Here is a 21,275-nt window from a genome sequence, read left to right on the forward strand (position 1 = left end):
GTCCCAACACGTAACAATAGTTGTAACAAATTTACTTTAATGAAATGTCTTGTCCCTACTATAATGCTCAGCAAGTCTCCCACTTAGTGCCATCTGCCCACTATGGTTCTGTGGGCCAGGTCAGTAGGAAGGTGGCCGGGTCAGGAGTGGGTGTGGGCTACGGACAGCTTCCACGCAGTATTAAATATATACATGATTGGATTTGCTTACATTTCTCCATTGCCAGCAAAGAACCTGAACACATTACACTGCAACGTGCTGCCAGCGCTGATTACTCCGTAGCCTCCTTTTCTAACCACTTACATCCAGGGAAATGATGCCAGGCGGCTCTATATTTACCAATGGTTTCTTTTCTGTATTGGATGCATCCTATCGGCAGAGAATGAACTACATAGAAGATGGGTGAAAGACGCGTGCTCATTGGCCAGACAGCTGCAGCTCCTGGAAAATAACCCCTTGGGATGAAACTTTTTGTGGGCACTCTGTTCTCAGTGGGCACACCATTCACATTAAAGTTGCAAGGTGCAGAATCCACAGAATGGTTGAATAGGATACATGTGGCAGATAATGTCATAGGGTCCTTTGGGATCTATTACCTATGACCGTCAGTTGCTCAGCAGGGGTATTAGTTTATTTTAGTTTTGAAAAATTTGAGGACAATATGGGGAACCTCCAGTATCTAATAGGTATTCCTCCCCCGCTCCCCCCCTTCCTCCTTTCCAGGGAAGAGATGGGAGGACACAGTGGGGTCAGTCGCCCCCTGATCAGTGCTGCCTCAGACACTCTGAATAGACTCCTCTGCTGTGAGTCTCATGACAAAACGGTCACTGTTATCTGCAGGCAGCCTGGCTGGGGGAAGAGGGGGTGAGCCCACGTGACTCTGGTGGCAGCTGTTGGAGGCTGAGTATCAGCTTGTTTTCACAAGGCAAGTGTGGTGTTGCTTTGTTAGATAAGCCTGGGACGCTGGCTGAGGATAATGCTGTGTCCTGGAGCCATTACTTGGAGTGTGTGCGATTTTAGTCCATCGACTCAGAAGTTAACCCCAAAAAAAGAGGAAGAGAGAAGCTCTGACAGCCATCCTCTGCTGTGTTCCATAGTAAGCCGGGTTCTCTTTGGTTATGCTTAGGACGGTTCTGTAAAGGTGACCGAGGCAGCTGGTACTATGTGCTTCCTATCTCTTTGTCTGTGTTACAGCCTTGCTGTGATTCTCTCTCTCTCTCTCTCTCTCTCTCTCTCTCTCTCTCTCCTTAGTCATACATTATCTCACTTTCCATGACTTTCTCCGGCTCCTGCTTTCCCATTTATTGTTGCCAAGTGTCTCTCTCTCTCTCTCTCTCTCTCTCTCTCTCTCTCTCTCTCTGCCCCTTGTGCGGAATGACTGCTGCTGTGTGCCCCTTCCTTCACCCTGGATGTGGCTCCTGTTCAGCTCTTTCTCTCCCCCTCCGTTGTCCTCTAGAGCGGTCAGATGTCTCCTTTTCAAGACTCCTTGATTCCATGGTGACTCAGACGGGAGCGGGCTCACATCAGGTCTCCGAGCGCGCAGTTGTCAGGCACTTTAGCCTCTGGGACATTTCTTGCTGCTTCCTCTTTTGTTGCATGAAGTGACTGGATGGATCTTCTGAGCTGAAGGACCTGGCTGCCTCTCCTTTCCCTCATTATGGATGTGAGGATCAGGCTTTAAAGCTGTGGCTGTATATGGCTTAGGGTGTGTGTCAGCTGGCTTCCACTCTGTATGTATTCATGTCCTTTTAAATTGCCTTCTCTCTTTAACCTGCCACGTTAGTAAATATGTATTCCTGTTGGAGTACGAGCAGTTCACTTTAGATCTGGTTCAGTTGGATAATGTAGCACTGTCCCTATAATGGGAGACCCTCCGCGGTGTGTGCGGTTCCCAGGCTGTGCGTGTCCTGGCTGTATCAGAGAGGCTGGAGATACACTTACTATGTCTCGCACACGTGACTGGTGTGTTACTGCAGGATGGATTGCTCTTATGTGGGGACTGATGTTGGGCCCAATCGCCTCTAGTGAAACCCTTGTTACTCTGTCCTGTAGTAGACGTGGTATCATTCACCTATAGTGTATTCTGCTGGATGTCCTCTAGTACTCCCACTAATGGTAATAACAACTCTGGCCTTATTTATGCATTTGTTGGCCTTTGTGTACTGTAGATGTAAGAGAAAGTGATTGCCATTGTGTGTGAGCATAAACTTATTGTCCAATCCAAGTAATATCCAACATGGCAACAAGGAAGTGTTGTGTGTAACAGTGATGTCATCGCGCTGTATCTGAGGTCACTAGGCAGTATGAAGCATTATGTCTCATCTTTTATGTCATTACCTTTTCATTAATGGTAGTCACACTGGCACTATGAACGCCCTTCTGGCAGCACACTGGCACTGTAGACGCCTCTCTGGCGACACACTGGCACTATGAACGCCCTTCTGGCAGCACACTGGCACTATGAACGCCCTTCTGGCAGCACACTGGCACTGTAGACGCCTCTCTGGCGACACACTGGCACTGTAGACGCCCCTCTGGCGACACACTGGCACTATGAACGCCCTTCTGGCAGCACACTGGCACTGTAAACGCCCCTCTGGCGACACACTGGCACTGTAGACGCTCCACCTTGAAGTGATGGGGGACACATGCCCTATCACACTGGAGTGATCTGGAAACCTGCAAACATTGATAGGGCCAGCGTGACGACAGCCAGCAATTATGTAATCTGTGATATATTTTGTTTTCCCATAATGATGGACATGGAAATAATATGGCGTCTCTTACTGATAAAGACAAATGTCACCCTATATTCCCTCCCATTGCCATGAAAAGCCTATAATAATAATAATCTTCCACCCCAGCAGCCACAATGGTAACCAGCCGTGTCTAGAGCGGATGACCGTGACTGGGCGGTCTGAGGTCAGCCTGAAACTGCTCCGTGATCTGGACGCAGCAGAGCTATATTTAAGTGATTCTGGCCCAAATGTACTAGCCTTGAAAAGTTTTATAAAGTGGATTTTCAAATACAGACTGTAACATGGTTAGGAGCTGATTGGCTGGTACTATTCCACTCTGTTCAAGGCTTAGTACATCTCCCCCTATACCTATTCTGTAACCCTGGTTGTGAGCGTCTGGGGTGAAGCATGCTTTCCTGATAGCGCAGGACCGCTTGCCCCATCATTTCCTGACTTAGCAGTTATACGCCTATGTACTGATAGGCAGAAAGCGTGCAGATGGAGACTGGTTATGATAAGATGCAGCCAGGTTTCTTTACCACTCAACAGATTTCAATGGGGTCGATTCTATTCGGCAACTTAAGAATAGCGCCGGGAATTAGCTCCCGACACTATTCAATTCAGCTCCAGTTAAGTCGGCGATGTCCCGTTCTCGCTGACTTAACAGGTAGTTTTGTCGGGAGAACGGGCATTCTCCGACTTAACTACCCGCGGCGATGCTGATTCCCGACAGAATCAGCCTCGCGCCGGCCGCGAGGCAGCACTTTTGTCGGGTTTCTTCTCTCATCCCCCGGGGATGAGAGAAGAATTCCCGACAATTGCGAGTCACTAGCAGCTGAATTGAATAGCGTCGGGAGCTAATTCCCGGCGCTATTCTTAAGTTGCCGAATAGAATAGACCCCAATGTGTGTTACTTATCTGTCTGCAGGAAAATAATGCTTGTCCATCTTACTCCACTTTCTGAGACTAGTACTCTAGGTGGTGTGACCTTATATGGTGGAACTGACGGTGTGGGGACTTTATTCCACTGTATGACATTTGTATATATCATTGTGCAATACCACCTAGAGGGAAGTGTATCACACCCCACCTAGACCAAATGCACTGCTCAGAGAAGTTATGTGCGCGTGGTACTACCTCTATTAGGAATATTATATACGTTACTCAAGAACTTTTCCCCTATTCATTCCCTCACAGAAAACCCCGTACACGTGCGGACACCTCCTCATCCACAGCCAGTGGACAGTTCCTCTAGCAGATGCGGGTTGCGTGTTGTTGGTTATTTGTCATGTATGTCTTTATCCATCAGTATCCAAGTAAGAACAAGCTACTGTAAATTACAGATTGCAGTTCTTCAGTATCAAGTGTTGGTGCATATGGAGTGGGATGGATTGGTAACCATATATACGATCGGTGGTAGTCTTACTGGGAACCAGAGGCATCTAACTCCCATGTAAGCACTTTGTTTGTATGGGCACCTAATGCTACTTCATGCAGCGCGTTGACGTTAAGTAGGGCATGATTATGTGGATATAAATCAGTGCAAGGTCTGAGTTTGTACAGTAATCACTAGAGGCTTGGCGAGCAATTCGCTGGGTAGTTCTGTTGGTAGTTTTGTCTGTAGCTCAAGGTATGTGTGGCAGGCCCCATGAGTAGCACAAATGGTACCACTTGGAGACTGCTGTGAAAAGCTTTTGTAGGGACACTGTACAGTACGCCACACACACACATTCCCATATAGGGAAACTGTTACAAATGACTGACCTGACACTTCGTATACAGCAGGCAAAATCACCATAGCGCTTAGTCATTGTAACTTGTAAAGTAGCTTATGATGTGTTCGGTGAAACGCGTGGTGTATTGGGGTGTTTTAGACCCATTTAATGTTTTGCAAGTATGTCCACGCCATAAAGGGCCTCATTTAGAGTTGGGAGCAAATCTTGCACCAGGACAAACTGCGCTATGATACAGCTGGATTTGCACCTACTTCTACATCAGGCCCAAGGTAAGCTTGGGGTAAGGTGGATTTTTTGTATATTCCAATGAACTTGGGGAGATCATGCTACTGTTTATTGCAGAACCCATTGGACCGTGTGCCTTGTTGTGTGTACTACCACTACCGGGCTGAAAGTCTGACTTTGTTGTAATGATGATTTTAGCTAAACCATTCTGATTTCAGTGGATAAGTGACTCTGGAAGTAGGGCATGAGGATGGCCAGGACCATGGTGGTTTATTCGGCCTCTGAATGCTGCCAGTCCTTACAGTATGCTTCCACTGTAGTTTGTAAAGCCTACCTTTTTGTAATATGTTTTTAGTTTTATTCTCAACCAATAGCATTATTTTCCTTTTTATGTTTTTTTTTTTTCTCCCTTGTTCCAGGCATGAACCATGAGCCCAAGTCACCTTCCATAGGAATGCTTTCTACAGCCACCCGGACCACGGCCACAGTCAGCCCCCTCACTCCCTCCCCTCTCAATGGCTCCCTGGTACCCAATGGCAGCCCGGCGGCCAGCAGCGCGTTATCAGTCCAGTCCGCACCCTCCTCCAGCTTTGCTGCTGCGCTGCGTAAACTTGCAAAACAGGCAGAGGAGCCAAGAGGTAAGCTGGATCCTGTGTCTTGTCAATGTGTGCATCCCATGTGGGTGGGTGGGCGGTGGGGACTCCTCCACTGCCGATGGAGATGCTACTCTCTAGACTCAAGTCATTAGAGCTTGCAAATCAAGGGTTAATGAATAGGTTACAGGCTAGAGAGACTGCGACTCCTGAATATCACAGGTTGTGTTTCCTGCAGTCAGCGATGGTAAGAGGCCGGGGATCACTGTGGCTAGGCCTGATCATTTGCCATTGGGGGCATGTATTTTGTGCTAAGAGTCATTTTCTGGAATTGCAATGTGAAGATCGATCCCTTCCTCTCCTTGGCAATGAAATACATCTCTCCCAGAAGGTTGTGTCAGCTCAGATATTGGTTACTGTGGTTTCTGTCTGCACAGTTAGCACCTGCGGAGGTCCTTGTCACCGTTCTACTGCATATCAACATCATTTACCAAGCAAATTCTGAGCGGTACAATAAGAAGTACTAGGCTGTCTAAAAATCATTGCAAACCATTCTTAGTTCTACTGCCTTATGGTTGAAATACAGTATTTATGTGTCCTCTAATCTGTAATATAAAGGGTTAACTGTGCTCCAGTCTGAAGTGCTTTGTTGTGATAATTGGACCAGAAATTGTAGGAGGTGGCTGTGATAACCGTACAATAGATAATAATCAGCTGCATGCTGTAATTTAAAGAAATGCATTTAATAAACCTAAAAATACCTTCACAAGTGCTTTATTTCATAAGGCCAAGGTCACATGGTCTGGTGTAATGATGCGACGCTGCTGGAAGCGTACATTTAGTCTATATAAGATAGAGGTACTCTACTCATGCGGCAAAGATCCTACTGTCAAAGTGCAGAAGACACCGCTATTAATTATAGAAATTAAACACACAAGGCTTTCTTTAGTGACCAAGTTGTGATCTGGTTGTGTTACTTTTTTGTTGTATAAATTGCGGTTCACAGCCTGACAGGTCTGGGTTCAGCATTTTTCGGATAGAACTCTTGGCTGCACACGCCCCTTTGTTCCATGGTATCTGCTTCTTGTTAGTGTTCCTGAGATCGTACTAGAAGGGCAAATTGTATTGGTAGTGACGTTCCACGTGAACTATACTGCATGTGCCAGGTTTTGTGTTCCTCACATTTGCCATGGTCTCCAGTCTCGATGGATTACATACCTAATCCCGCCGGGCGGGATGACAACTATCAGTATCATGCCCGGCAGCGGGGCGAGCGGTGAGAGTCCCCATGTGGGCTCGGTTGCGGGCACAGGTTCTATTCCCACGCTATGGGTGTCATGGACACCCACGAGTTGAAATAGCCCCCTGTGCGCCGGTATTCTGGCTGGCGACCTTGCCGGCTAGCAGGATTCCAGCGTCCGCATCCTGACCCCCAGGATCCTAACAACCGGCAAATTGGACGGATCCAGTCTTGATATCCTTTTATATAAAACTGTTTTCTAACACATGAATGTTACTTTGTTATGAAATGAAAGGCAGCTTATACCTGGTAATAAAAGTACCTGGCGGTGTTATAGAGAGGGAGCACTGTATTATACCAGCTGCGGTATATGCAGTAGATATTCGGATAAGGAGATGACGTGTGAGTGGGCTGGAGCCTGTACGATGTATGAAGATCCTTACACGCAGATGAGCAGGTACCGCTACCCCACCACTGGCTATAGATATAGGCCGTGCTGAAACTTGCCATTAACCAGTACCCATAAACAGCCCGTATATCGCCTTCCCAGGGAGCGGTGCTGCTGGCTCTCGCATGGACTATGGACTTGGCACTGAATTATTTGCTATGAATGTGTGGGCAGCTATATGCAGCCATTTCACCTGCTTGCTCAGAACACTGAATGTACGTGGCAGCTGTTATGCACAGTTGGTGAATTGTACGTGCCCCCAGGTCACAAACGTCAATATCAGTCCTGTGTGAGAAGTGTGGCCCTGCCGTTCCTGACATATGATGTAAATGTGTGCATACACCTCCTCCTCCTCCTCCTGCCGTGTCCTCCCCTAATCCCCCTTTGTTCTGTCCCCCGTCTGGCTGCACCTGTTCTCTCTGCCATTGTTGTGCCATGTTTGATCTTCTGTGTTTGCCGTACTGCCTGGCTACAGGTGTCCCTTGTTTTGCATATACTTGATCTTGAAGCTGCAGGCCTGTGTGAGCACCCAGCAATTGCCCTGGTTACATTAAGGGACTGCACTAGTGTCCGTGTGCCCGCTTTCACTAGGGTGCTGACGACACTGTGTGAACTGACAGCCTGTTTCCCGGTGAGGGAGGAGAATTTAACAGCAGAAAATTAATTTCATAATTAAGGTAGAAATTACCGGTCGTTTGCAGAGTACATTAATCTCGTAAGTGCCCCATTTAGTGTGATGTGAGCAGGGCTGGGCGATGCTATAGCATACGGAGGAGGAGGAGTGCAGCTAAATCCTTTGTACTTCCGCAGCTGGCACTGGATCTGTGGTACTGGTGTAACGGACTGCTACAGATCAGAAGGATCTACGTCACAGATACCCAGCGCCTCTGTAAACCTGCTTTCCCCTTTCATGCACTGACCTAGCTGGGGTAATCATTACTTATCACACCGCTAATTCTTACCAGGGGGTTTACTCACTTAAAGGACCGTTAAAGTGAAACCTTCATAATTAAGTATGTACGTCCAAGTCTTCTCCAATTTGAACATATTTTGGTGGGTTAATTTCTCCTCCTCCTCCTGTAAAATTTACCAAGGTAATGTGCAGGAAAACCTTCCAAAGGCTAAAATGGCTGATAACGGTACAGCAGCTTCCGGTGAGGTGGGGAGCAGGTTGGCTAGTCCCATCGTTGCTCTCCGGAAACGTTGCGTTTTGTGAATGATTCCCATGGTGCCGACCCTCTGAGCGCTGGACGAGAGTGGACTCTGAAGCGCGGTGAAATCTTTCTAGTGTAATGGCTTGGCCCGATAGGAAGCTGCAGGCCGTGTTGTGTGATGTATATGAGTACATCTCTCCTACCGATTCCCGGGGCCCTGAGCCCGGAGCTATTGCTGTATGTGCCTCATCCAGGCCTTAGGTGTTTTCTGGTTCGGCTGGAACCACAACGAAGATATTTTACACAAAAGCCACTAGTGTTCCTGACATTTCTGTTCTTAATCACTTAACTGACTATTTATTTTGCCAAAAACCGCTCCGAAATTGTCGTGACTTTTTATGAGTGAATTAGGTGAAGAACATGAATTTAACCCTATTCCAAATGATTTTAGTTCAAAAAAAAAAAGAAAAAATATACATATTTGTAAAAATTATATATTTTTTCAAACATCGAAACATTGATCGGGAACATTGCGACCATCGGAACATTGCGGCTTTCAGTTTGAAAGCCGAGACAGCCTCCAGGTATACAGGGGGGGTCTGGGGGGGTCTTGGGAGAGTTAATTTACACTCCCCAGCGACTGCCATTGTCTGCAGATGCTGCCGTGCTGACTGGTCAGCAGTGATCGGCAGCACGGCAATCAGTAGGGGAGAGTACAGGGAGGCAGAGGGACCTTCCGGCCCCTCTAACAGCAGCAGCGGAGGGAAGTTTCCCTTCCCTGCCGCTGCTAACACTCTCTATCTGACTGGTTACATCCTGTGCGACCAGGTCATATAAGACACTTGCAGGCATAGTCGCATGGTAGATGCTAAATCCTAGTGAGCTAAGGGACCTGTGATGTCAGGGGGCGGAGCAAGGACAGCAGGATACTACTTTCAGTATCCACGCCACCAACTATTACCTTTAGTAATCAGGTGGCGAGCAAAGCGGAGCAAGCCACCGCGCCCGACGCGTGGCGTGCGAAGCGAGCCGCGAGGGTCCATTTGTGGACACATTGCCGAACTTGTTCCTCCACTTCTCTTGCGTGTCACGTGGGTCAAATGTCCCTTAGCCCACTAGGAAATACACAACCTGTAGCTGATGCGACCATGCCAGGCACGCGGTTAAATGGCATTGGTATTACTTAGTGGCCACTGTCAGAGTTGTCCTTTTGCGCTGTGCGTGTTGTAGAAGCCACTAAAGACATTGTAGGCCTGGGTGGTGGTTGGACTGCTTTGAGAACTGCAAAACCCCTGATGTAAAACATCAGGGAGGACCCAATGTTTTGATCCTGGCTTCTTATACTGCATACATACTAGAGTAGAAGTATTATGCAGATATATGCGATAGGATAGGATGGTGGCTACTGCCAGTGCTCGGCCATCCCGTCAGGATGATCTCAGCTTTCTTTCTTACATATTGTGTGATATATATCCTGCTGCTTTCTGGCTTTGTTCCGTGCTTCTCAGTCATGTCTTACATAATCCGTCAGCATTTTGGCTTTTCAGTAAGATACGATGCTGCTCTTTGGATGCAATGTTATCCCAAGGCAGCATAAACCACTAATGTAGAAGGGCAAAGCAGTGGGCTTGTAACCAGACCACATTGACAGACTGCTATATGTTAGACTAAGATTAATTTGTAAATGACTAGTACGTCAGGGAAGACGAGGCTTTCTCTTGATGGCATAGTGAAATGAAGAACTACTGCTTGTGCAAAAAGACCCAAAATCAGAATAAATTGCCCATTTCCTTACAACCTACCCATGATCCCTTTCACCAAAGTGCAGCAAAATCCCCTCTCCCTGCTCCAGTGGGACAGAGACACCTGTGCGGCAGGACAGAGTTATATGGCGGACATACCGCCGCTGAGCCCTCCCGCACAGCACTGAGGGGTTCCTGTCTCTGCAGGTAATCCCTGCTGATGTCAGTGGGGAAGTCACTAAGCGGTGTCATCAGGTAACACTTCCTGAGCCGCAGCTGGGTTCCGGGTGTGCGTGCTCACTCTCAGGGCACCTCAACACAACCTGAACCTACTTTTGGCAGTCAGCAACAAGTTAAAAGGTGTATGTTTCATGCAGGCGCTAGCAGATGAAAGCCACCCGAGCATACACCGTCCTTTTACCCTGCTATTCTAGTCTCCTAATCTGTAGCAATCAGCAGTAAATCGGCGTCTCCATTTCAGGAGCAGCCACGTCTGAGAACGCCATTTCCTTGGCAGCCTGTGAGCCTGTGCTTTAGCCACTGGGTATTCAGCGATCCGGGCCAGTGTTGAGATCAGTAGTAAGAGAAAACCACACAAGTCAGCCCTTTGTATTCTCTCTGGACCCTTTCAATAACCCATTTGTCTCATCCTTGCAGCCACACAACCTCATTCTTTGTTCGCGTTCTGACTGAACGCTTGTGTCTATTCTGTTCTTCCCATCTCTGGTAAATAGTTATTTTCATACTTCTAACCCTGATAGCGCTCCGTTCTGATGTTTACAGAGAGGTTTTGCTGTTTGGGGGGGATTTCTGCTAGTCACCCCTTTGCTGCGCAGCGTCAGCCTGCCAGTTATTCTTCTGTGGCCATTGTGACCGGCCTGTGTTATAAAGGTCATGTACTCCATGGCTGAAGGCTAAGGTGAGGCAGAGATGCTAATTGCACACCTTCTCCAGGCCTGACAGATAAACCGCTATCATGGAGGGGACGGCAGGGGGCACACAACAAGGGTGACACAACCACACTAGGACTCCAACTCTAATCCCAATTAATTTTATTGAGCAGGTCTTCTTAGAATGCCAGCAGTTAATTACAATGATCACACTGTCGCCTGTTTAAGGCTGCGCTGCAAATGCTGGAAACTGCGGAGCTGTTAATTGCCTGACTTGTTGGGAGGCTATTGATTTTGAACGGTCAGAGACAGCTCCCGAGCTCAGAAAGGATTACATTCCTAATTGTTCCTGGCCTTCCGTTAACAAGATACACTTCAATAGCTTCCCTGAACCTTATCAGCTGCTCAGTGCTGTAATAAGCAGACCCTTCCTCTGCTGGCTAATAAGGAGAGCCTGGTCTCTAGATGCATCTCTGATAGGTGATCCTACTCTTGTGGCTGTTCAGGTCTCCTGTGTCCTGGCAGTGCCTGGTCTCCGTAATGAATCACTGTAGCGCTAGATGGCAGGTCAGCACACCCCAGCTTTCAGCAGTCGGGGTGCCTGTCCTAGAGCAGAGGTCTCGGACTCCTAATCCTGTTACTCCGCTGATATCGGTCTCACCAGAACATAAAGGCTTCATTTCTATAGTTCCTAATTGTGTGATTGTAACTGGAGAGAATGAATGGTGACTATGCATGGCCCAGAGATGGAGAGTTGCTGCAGATCCGTGCTGCTGACCGAGAGCTGTGCTCAGCCACTCTCCTGCAGACTTATGGGAAATGTACCTGTATAGTATTGTCTGTCATTGTATGTGCTCCGTACAGTGTGACCTTGTAATGTCCAGGATATATGCTGTGCAGCTCCCAACTATAGATAGATAGAAGAGCCTGGTACCATCGAGCCGCACCATCTTACTATCATCATTGCATTTGAACAGAATGACTGGTGTATAATGAGTGTTTAATACTCCCAAGAACATACTGTGACACAATGAGGCGATTCAGTTGTTTTACCCTGCAGCTGCCACTAGATGGCACCTGACAGCAGTTACATTGATGCTCTGTGTGGGCGCTATATTGTTGCTGCGTTCGGGCACCAATAGAGTGGGGGGGGGGGGGGGGGGTGTTATAGGCATGACGGGTTACGGTAATGAATCTGGTGAATGCATTTTATTAAGCACATGACAGTTCTATCGACTTTTCTTTATCAAACGAAAGTTCCTGACTCCCATCTTGTACCACAACATTTGTTTTATCATTTTGTGTAGGTAAAGTTGCTGAGTAGTATTAACCCTGTATACTTGTGTGACTGCTGTAGTTTACATTAAGTTGTGTGAATTGTCTATGACAGTGGTTCTCAAACTCTGTGCCATTGCACCCTGGGGTGACTCGGAACACGTGCAGGGGTGCCCTGGGATTGGTGGTCCAGGACTGATTAAAATTATTTATGGTCAATGTAATAGGCAAAACCAGTGCTGGTGGCTGCCAGTCATAAAATATGTGGAGAAACAGAAGCAAATCTTGTCCCTCTCCACACAACTGACCCTAAGGATAACATATAAACACCATTTACTTTATTTAACATTTCTTTCCAAATTTCTCAATAAGAAACCTTTGACCTAGGGGAGCCATGAAAAGAATTGTGATATTCTAGCGTGCCGTGATTCAAAAAAGTTTGGGAACCACTGGCCTATGGTTTTATTGTTATCAGGGTTGTGTGACTAATGGGATAATGCATTGGTGTGGCCCCCGTGTATCTGTAACGTATTACGGCATGGAATGGGAGTGTGTGATGATCAGGAAGGAACTCTCTGTATGTACACCGGTCCCATAAGTAGCTGCTCATGTCTGCTCCTACGTATGTACGGGATGCAGTTGATATGGCGATGGTCAGGATACTGACGGCAGAATCCTGACCGCTGACCGGAATGCTGGCTAACTGGCTACTCCCACTTGTGGGTGTCCACGACACCCATACAGTGGGAACAGAACCTTTTGGCGAGCGCAGTGACCCACAACATCCACTGCTTGGTGAGCCTGCAAGGGGCTCCGTTGTGCTTCCCCCCCCTGGCATTCTGGCAGCCTGGATGTCCGCCCCAACCCGCATGTACAGCTGTGCTCCCTGTCAGGACGCTGGTATACACCTCCGGCTGAGGTACTTCTGTACAGCTGTGCTTCCTGTCAGGACGCTGGTATACACCTCCGGCTGAGGTACTTCTGTACAGCTGTGCTCCCTGTCAGGACGCTGGTATACACCTCCGGCTGAGGTACTTCTGTACAGCTGTGCTCCCTGTCAGGACGCTGGTATACACCTCCGGCTGAGTTAGTAGTGACGCATTTCTTTATGGTTTTGTTTTTCAGGATCATCAATAAGCACCGAGTCTTCCCCAGTCTCCTCACCAGCCACAAACCACAGTTCTCCTGCCAGCACACCCAAGAGGGGTCCCATGGGGCCGATCATAGTGCCCCCAACAGCACACAGTGTTCCCAACACTCCACCTGTGGTGACCATTGCCCCAACAAAAACGGTGAATGGAGTGTGGAGGAGCGAGGCCCGCCAGGTAATAAATCTGCGTCATATGAAGTAACCTCCTCTTGTCCCAGCAAGTGTCTGACCTGTGAGCAGAAATAAGAATAGTAATGGAAATAGGTGAAAAGATATCTGTGTGTGTGTATATAATATTTACTAGGCAGATTATAACGGACCTGGAACCTGCCTGTGTAGACTGTTATTTGCTATAGATTGGCGCTTTGTCCCTTCAGGAGAACCAGTGAGTCACAGTAAAGTAAATGCGGTTGTGCAAATTCTATGTCTATATGTTGAAGCCGTATATGATATGTACCTTACAGCCTCCGCTAGCTATAACACACACACACACACTCACACACACACACACACACACACACACACACACACACACACACACACACACACACTCACACACTCTCTCTCTCTCTCTCTCTATAATTTTTATCTGTAATGTCTCCCTGACCTCTCCCCTATGCCTGATAGCCGGGGGCAGATCACAGTTCAGCGGCAGCTGAATGTTCGCTCAGCAGGGAGTATAGAAAGGGACAGGAAGGGGGGAGAGGAGAGTAGACACACAAGAGCTTGGAAAGTGAACAGATGTTGTTGCTCATTAAGAATTCCAATCAACGGGGCCCCATCTCTTTCAATTAATTATGGCTGATATGTCTGGTAAGGGGAGAATGGACTCCTAGCAAGTCGGCCCCCCTAGTTCCAGTTTGGTAAATGCATTTTTCTGGACTCCCCGGTCTGTAAATCTGGCCTGTGCTGCTGCTGCTGCGATATTTTATATGTGGATGTAGAAACCACTGTTCCGGCTCCATTCCTCTGCCAGTAGTTGGTTGTATATATGTATGATGTACGTAACAGCACAGGGCCCTGACGATGCTGCAGACAGTCACGCTCATCTTGCTTTGTGCTGCTGATGTTCTCTGACATTTTGCTGCATTTTACCCGCTCAGCAAACAAGGAGATCTCTGCTGTGCGGCTGCCTCATTCTCTGGTCCATCTAACCCATTACAACCCATCCATCCTTCTAAAAGGGCCTCGGAGAGCTGTGTTGCTTAGAGCCTGTCAGGCTCAGTAGCTCTGTACAAGTGTACAGTACTCCTTTCTGCCACCAGCTGACCTAGTCCCTTCTACCATTCTCCCTTGTCAGCTCCTCTCCCTTCAGATATTTCCCTTTTCGGTAACCTAGCCTGGGTGAAATGGGTCACGTTGGCAGGTAGGTGTATGTTGGTCAGAGACACAGATGCAGGGTACATGTTCTGCTTTATAACACTACCCTGTGATTAAATAGAAGATGTAGATCCTCCAGGCCCAAAGGTCAGCTAGGCAGAAGCTTTGCGCAATCATTGGCTCACACTGTAACATGTTGGTTTTCCCCTTCTCTTCCCAACAGTCGGACAATTCCTCTCGGGCAAACAGTATCAGCAGAGAGCGTCTCATAGCGGAATCTCAGCTGCCCTCCGAGAAGACTGGCACTTCCTCCGTACCTTCACACCTGCTGGGGAACGCATACGCCTTTGCCATCCCACCGAACTCCGTCGTTCAAGATTCCCGCTTCCAACCCTTAAAGTGAGTTGGTGGGCACACAGGCTTTGCTCAGCTGTACGTATGCTCTTTCTGGGGAAACCTTCTGAAAGACCGCTGTATAATTCCTCCCAGAAACACCGCTCTGAATGGTTCATGTCGGAGGCCAGTGCTCTTCTGACTGCACCATCCTGAACAATAGATCCACCGTCAGGACTTGTTGCTTAGTAAACCTTGCTCTACCGGCACAAACCGTGTCAAGCATAAATAAGTTTATCAGCCTAGTCCTTCTGTAAATGTGTTTTATATCGATCACCTGTGTAATGGTTCTTGTTCTGTTCCAGCCTGCAGAGGCCTGTGCACCACGTGGTCCCTCCAAATGCAGTTACAGAAGAATACTTACGCAGCTTCCGTCCATACCACACGGCTGAGGACCTCCGCATGCCCTCTCTTCCCCACATCGGTTTGGATCCAGCTACCGCGGCAGCATATTATCACAACAGTTACCTAGCCCACCATACCTTCCCCCACCCAGCTTTCAGGTAAATGACTTTCCAAGACTGTGAAATGGGTTTCACTGTAGGGGACGACTCTTACTAATGACTTGGTTGTCTTTCCAGGATGGATGATTCATATTGCTTGACAGCGCTGAGGTCCCCGTTCTATCCCCTCCATAACCCTGGATCCCTTCCTCCTCTACACCCCTCAGCAATGCACCTGCATCTGTCTGGAGTCCGGTACCCCACAGATCTTTCTCATTCGTCGCTGTCCGCACTACAATCAGAACGCATCTCCAGCCTGGCAGCTGAGAGGTAATGTGGATTTATTTGTGCACAAAACCATATATCCAAATTTCATGTCCAGGTTCTTACTGGGTTCAAGAACCTATCCAATATTCACCATCTCCCATATATCAATATTCTCAGTGTGTCATGGATAAGTCTGAGGCAAGAATCTCAAGACAGACAGCCCAATCATGTATGCAAACCCAATGGATTACATATATCCTCGATGAAGTGCACAGAGAGAAACCGGGAAGGATTCTATAGTGGGGGCCTCTTGAACGGTGCAGGAAAGTGAGCTCCATAGAGTAGAGTCGGAGCCACAAAGCTGAAAGCTCGACCCCCAAATACATTTTGAGGAGATTCTAGGTACTGCTAAAAGCCCTTCATCTACAAATCACAGTAAGCAAGCGGGAGAGTAAGGAATCAGATCAGGTACCTTGGGCCCTGGTCATGTAGGGCTTTGAATGCCAGTAAGCCAATATTGGAAACGATTTACCATTTACAGGCAGCCAGTGAAGGGAGTAGAGAATGGGTGTTATGTGGCTGGAATGGGGCTGATTGGTTAATATCCTGGCAGCTGCATTTTGTATCATCTGCAAGCGGTGCAGGTCGTTTTCTGGGAGACCAAGGTAGAGGGCATTGCAGTAGTCTAGGCGTGATGATACAAACGCATGTATGACTTTAGGCAGGTCTTCTGAGGGAATTAAGGGGGTCATTCCGACCCGATCGCTCGCTGCAGTTTGTCGCAGCACAGCGATCGGGTCGGAACTGCGCATGCGCTGGTGCCACAGTGCGCCGGCACATGGCAGCTTTCGTTACCTAGCGATCACCTCTGAGACAGGGGGAGGGGGAGCGGTCCGGCCAACGCAGGCTTGGCCGGACCGTTGTGGGGAGGGGGGGCGCGGCGGCCAGCGGGAGCGACGAGCAACTCCCAGCTAGCCGTAGGAGCTGCGCTGGCCGGGAGTTACTCCTCAAATACAAATGCATCGCCTCTGTGCATTTATGTATTTGTGCGGCGGGGGGGGGGGGGGGCGGGGCGACACAGACATGTGGGGCAGGCTAGCCCTGTACTGGGCGTCCCCCCGCCCGAGTTTACGATCGTAGCTGTGCTAAATTTAGCACAGCTACGATCAACTCTGAATGACCCCCTAAATGCTTGATTCTGGCTATGTTCCTTAGGTAAAAAGAATGAGGATTTGATTGTATTTCTATGTTTGAAAAATGTATAGCTTACATACTCTGTTACCCATATTAAATCTACCATACTTTATATGATGGGAGGGCTATTCCTGCGTTCGGCCTCTTCTTCCTCCTGTACTTTGTTTTGCTGGTAAAATGAAATTCTTGTGGCTTTTTTGTTCCCCTAGACTTCAAATGGATGAGGAGCTTAGGCAGCGAGAAAGGGAAAGAGAGCGGGAGCGAGAACGAGAAAGAGAAAAAGAAAGAGAAGCTGACCGAGAACGGGAGAAAGAGAGGGAGCGAGAGAGGGAACGGGAGAAAAAAGAAATGGAAAGAGAGAAGGAACGAGAGAGGGAGCGAGAACTTGAAAGGCAAAGAGAACGCACACGAGAAAAAGAGGCCAGCCTTATGAAAAGCATAGAAAGCCAGTTTCTCGTGGAGCCAGATGTCCATCCGCACCGAAGCCACCAGGAAGAGCGTGTGAAGCCCACAGAGCAGCCTGCACCCAGTAGACCTGGTAATTTTTTTTTATATTTATCCTGTTTGCAATGGCTATGACCATAGTGCATAGAGTATAGATTTTCAGTGATGGTTATGTGCTGTACGCGCTCTATTGTGGTAAATAATAAAAGGGAAAATAATTTTACTTAAAATAGAGCTCCATGATCTGGCATCGCCCTTTTGAGGTCAATTTAAAGTTGAGTTGAATATTCTTTTCCTTACAGAGAAGATGAAAGAATCACCTTTACAGGCTGCCAAGCCAGTCCAACACCCAATGCACCAGCCCCCGCCAACCCACCATTCTGTGCCGAGCCTTATCTCCAGCCATGCCACTTTCCCTCCACCAAGCAGTACGGCAGCAGCCGCTCTTCTGGCACAGAGGACACAGGAGGAGGAGAAATGGTTGGCTCGACAAAGACGCACAAAGACGCCTAAGGCAGGAGAAAGAGGATCGACAATACCAAGTGTCAGAATTTCGGCAGCAGGTGCTAGAACAGCAGCTGGACATTAGTGGGCGTCCTATCAATCAACAAGAGCCTGAAACGAGACCAGATAGCATCAGGTGAGTCTGATGTAGCATTTAGCACTGGTGTAGGGGCCGTGTTACATTTGTGCTGTGTAGTATGAATCATCTCATTGAACAGGTTTCCTCCCCTCTTCTATCCTGTAACTTTAGGGCAATTTCCAACCGTAATGACGGTAGTGTGCAACATTTTGGAGGACCACCACCCCTCATTTCTCCCAAGCCTCAACAGCATTCTGCTCCCACATCACTCTGGAACCCTGTGTCACTCATGGAGAGCTCTTCAGAGCCTCGTCGAAGCCAAGAACCTGTCACCATTCACAACCACACCACTCCTATTTATGAACATAGACCAACCTTGACCTCCGTGAAAGTAGAACGCCCATACTGCTTTGAAAAGCAGCAACAAGAGGAGGAAGACTTAGCATGGAGAAGGGAACAGATGGAAAAGTACCAGCCCATTCGGGAATCCTCCACATTGGAGCATACTGGCTACTCCCATGCCCCTTTTCTAGCTGAACTTGAAAAGTCAACACAGTCTTTCCTAAACCAACAAAGGAGTTCCCTCCAGCAGGCCGGCCAGACAACTGAGATTACCCTCTTGCACAAGCCCAGCTTGTCACACCGTCCACCCCCAACAAGGATTAGAGACCCAATGTATGTGTACGATGAGTTCCTACAGCAGCATCGGAGGCTGATCAGTAAGTTGGACCTTGAGGAGCGGCGGCGGAAAGAAGCTCGTGAGAAGGGTAAGCAGAGGTTGGCCCAGCCCACCTGATCCATATGGATGTATATATGTTTCATTAAGTTGTGATTGTGTTATGCATCTGTGGTGATTACACGGCTGGAGGAACTGTAGCAGGGAACAAACTCACTGGTGACATGACGTTGCCTGTACTGACGTTCCTCAGAAAAGAATCACTGATCCCTATGCTGAACAAAGAGTCCATAGTTACATAAAAACGTTAGGGGGGAAGCAGCCATGCGGTTTTCCGTGTAGGTACTATCCTGCTTTTTATTTCTATTATCCGACTCCTAAGTATGGACTCTGTACAGGATAATGATCATTAGTCCCCATTTGACGTTGGGTTTGTTTTCCATGGCGAGCAGAACGAAAGTGGTCTACTAATGCCTGTCTGTAAGCATTTACCCCAACCTCTTATTCCTTCTGCTTACTGTTTACCAGTCAACATGGGAGTCCTTAGCTGAATTACTTCTGTACCTTTTGTCTCAGGTTATTATTACGATCTAGACGATTCTTATGATGAAAGCGATGAGGAGGAAGTAAGAGCCCATCTCCGCCGGGTGGCCGAGCAGCCGCCACTGAAACTGGATACATCCTCTGAGGTAGGAAGTCTTATCTAGCCAAACTAGAGAGAGAGGAATCCAGCAGCTGCATAATAATCACAAGATGTAATGCTCTAATGGCACCGCATGTAGCCACAAATGTGTTTATGGCCAGAGAAGTGGAATTGTGTAGATTTAGGTACAGGATGCATGTTTTCTGATGGTGTGCAAATGGGCTTTAGCATTCATTTTTTTTCTCTTAACCAGAAAGTAGAGTTCCTTCAGATGTTTGGACTCACAACTCAACAAGAAAAAGAGCGGCTCCTGCAACAGAAACGCAGGAAGAGAAGGCGGATGTTACGGGAAAGAAGCCCATCCCCTCCCACAGTACAAAGCAAAAGGCAGACCCCATCCCCGCACTCCCCCCTCTCCACGCGATTCAGTCCAGACGAGCTCAATAACAGCCCCAACCTGGAGGAGAAGAAGAAATTTCTGACTTTCTTCGACCTGTCGCACGTCAGTGCAGAGCGGAGGAGAGGTGAGATCTCACACTAGGATTTACTAAACCGCAGCATTTCAGCCACAGATTATTGAATCATCAATACTATTAAGTGCAAAATACACCTGTTTCAGAAACCCATAGATCTGTCTATGGTCGTGGGGAAAAAAAAATTGCAATTAATGCCAGACAGCCCTGCTTTACATTGAGGTTGCCTGCTGCATGCTGCCATTTTCCGGCATGTAGAGATATTTATTTATTACCTATTTTCATTAGTACTCATATTTTATAACTAGAAAATAGTTTAACTATCTGTATATTCCTCTACAAATTGTCCGTGGTATTGCACTGCGCCATTCTCAGTGAGTTACATCATGTACAAGTATTACGTAATGCTTCCAAGTAACGTGATCCTGACTATTGGCAGATAAGGAGAAGCTAGTTGAAATGCTTCAGGCCATTAAGCAGAAGAACACTGTATCTGAAGCGGTGAAGAATCCCCCATTGGCGGCTACGTGTCGGAGCACCCCTCCTATACCCACAGGTGAGGCATCCAGGGCAATGGACTGTAGTGCTCCATTGCAGTCTAGCTATTTAATAATCCGCAAATGATAAGTGGTGGCCCAGTCAGACATACAGAGAAGATGACGAGTAGGCCGTATTCATATCTGGACAATTGAAATGTCCATGGAGGCGCAGGGCGTTTATCAATGGCAGGCTATGACAACTTAGGTCTTTTGCCCTGGCTACAGCTTGTACATTGTGACCCCCCAGTCAGTATATTGTCACATGTTCATTTAGAGCATGACTCAGGCCATTGGTGAGCAGGAATTTCTCTTGCATGGCATCTGCCAAGCGCTGCTTTTAAACCTTTTTCCTATGTGCGACAGAACCGCATGGTGCTAATGTCGTTTATACTGTTCTGTTGACAATATAGATGTCTGTGGTTTCAATGCCTAAAACATTGGATGTATTTTTCAGGTCCAGTCTCTGAAGATCCGATTGCAGCACAGCCATCGCCTGATGCACCACCACCTGTCCCTTCCACTTCTAGCACTGTTTCGGTATCGGAGCCTGCAAAGCCTCCAGAACTCAATCGCCCAGAGCAGCCAAAACTGTTGGAATCTGCCAGGGTACCCCCTCTGCCTATTCCAATACAAACTCCACCTGGCACTACATTGGGTACTGAGAAAGTCAGGCAGAGTGAGGGTCCACCTGCCAAAAAGAGTTTGAGCATCCTTAACTTTATGCGAGGTCACCCACCCAAAGAGCCCCCCGTACAGCCATCCCAAAGCGTGAATGGGAGGAGCAAATCCTGGGAGCCTTTCAGGGCCGAGGAGTTTGCTCACCAGTTCCACGAATCTGTGTTACAGTCCACTCAGAAAGCCCTACAGAAGCACAAAGGTGAGGTCACGGCCATATTCCCAGCATGCAATCTGTGTGCTAAATGTAAGAGCAGGCGGTATATTTCCTAAATAAATACAATACTCCTGACACTCCTGGTGCATCTGCAACAATTCCTCCCCCCCCCCCCCCCGAAGTTCAAGTCTGCATCGTTTATTATAAAACGTGTCCTGCAAGAGGATGACTTATAGACTGTACTGTTAGAACAACCTTGTTTGCGATTCTGGGACTT

At 47.9% G+C, this 21,275-nt stretch overlaps 1 protein-coding gene across 1 annotated transcript in view; it reads left to right on the forward strand.

Annotated features, from left to right (window-relative positions):
- GSE1 (Gse1 coiled-coil protein) overlaps positions 1-21,275 on the forward strand; it is a 636,988-nt gene that overhangs the window by 600,674 nt on the left and 15,039 nt on the right. The window contains 13 exon segments of the mRNA XM_063945682.1: positions 5,119-5,337; positions 13,167-13,366; positions 14,735-14,910; positions 15,210-15,407; positions 15,486-15,677; positions 17,018-17,346; positions 17,555-17,742; positions 17,744-17,892; positions 18,007-18,602; positions 19,088-19,200; positions 19,408-19,678; positions 20,067-20,183; positions 20,621-21,043. Coding sequence (XP_063801752.1) covers positions 5,119-5,337; positions 13,167-13,366; positions 14,735-14,910; positions 15,210-15,407; positions 15,486-15,677; positions 17,018-17,346; positions 17,555-17,742; positions 17,744-17,892; positions 18,007-18,602; positions 19,088-19,200; positions 19,408-19,678; positions 20,067-20,183; positions 20,621-21,043 — 3,171 coding nt within the window.

Source organism: Pseudophryne corroboree, chromosome 11, assembly GCF_028390025.1.
Source record: "Pseudophryne corroboree isolate aPseCor3 chromosome 11, aPseCor3.hap2, whole genome shotgun sequence".
NCBI classification, from domain to species: Eukaryota; Metazoa; Chordata; class Amphibia; order Anura; family Myobatrachidae; genus Pseudophryne; species Pseudophryne corroboree.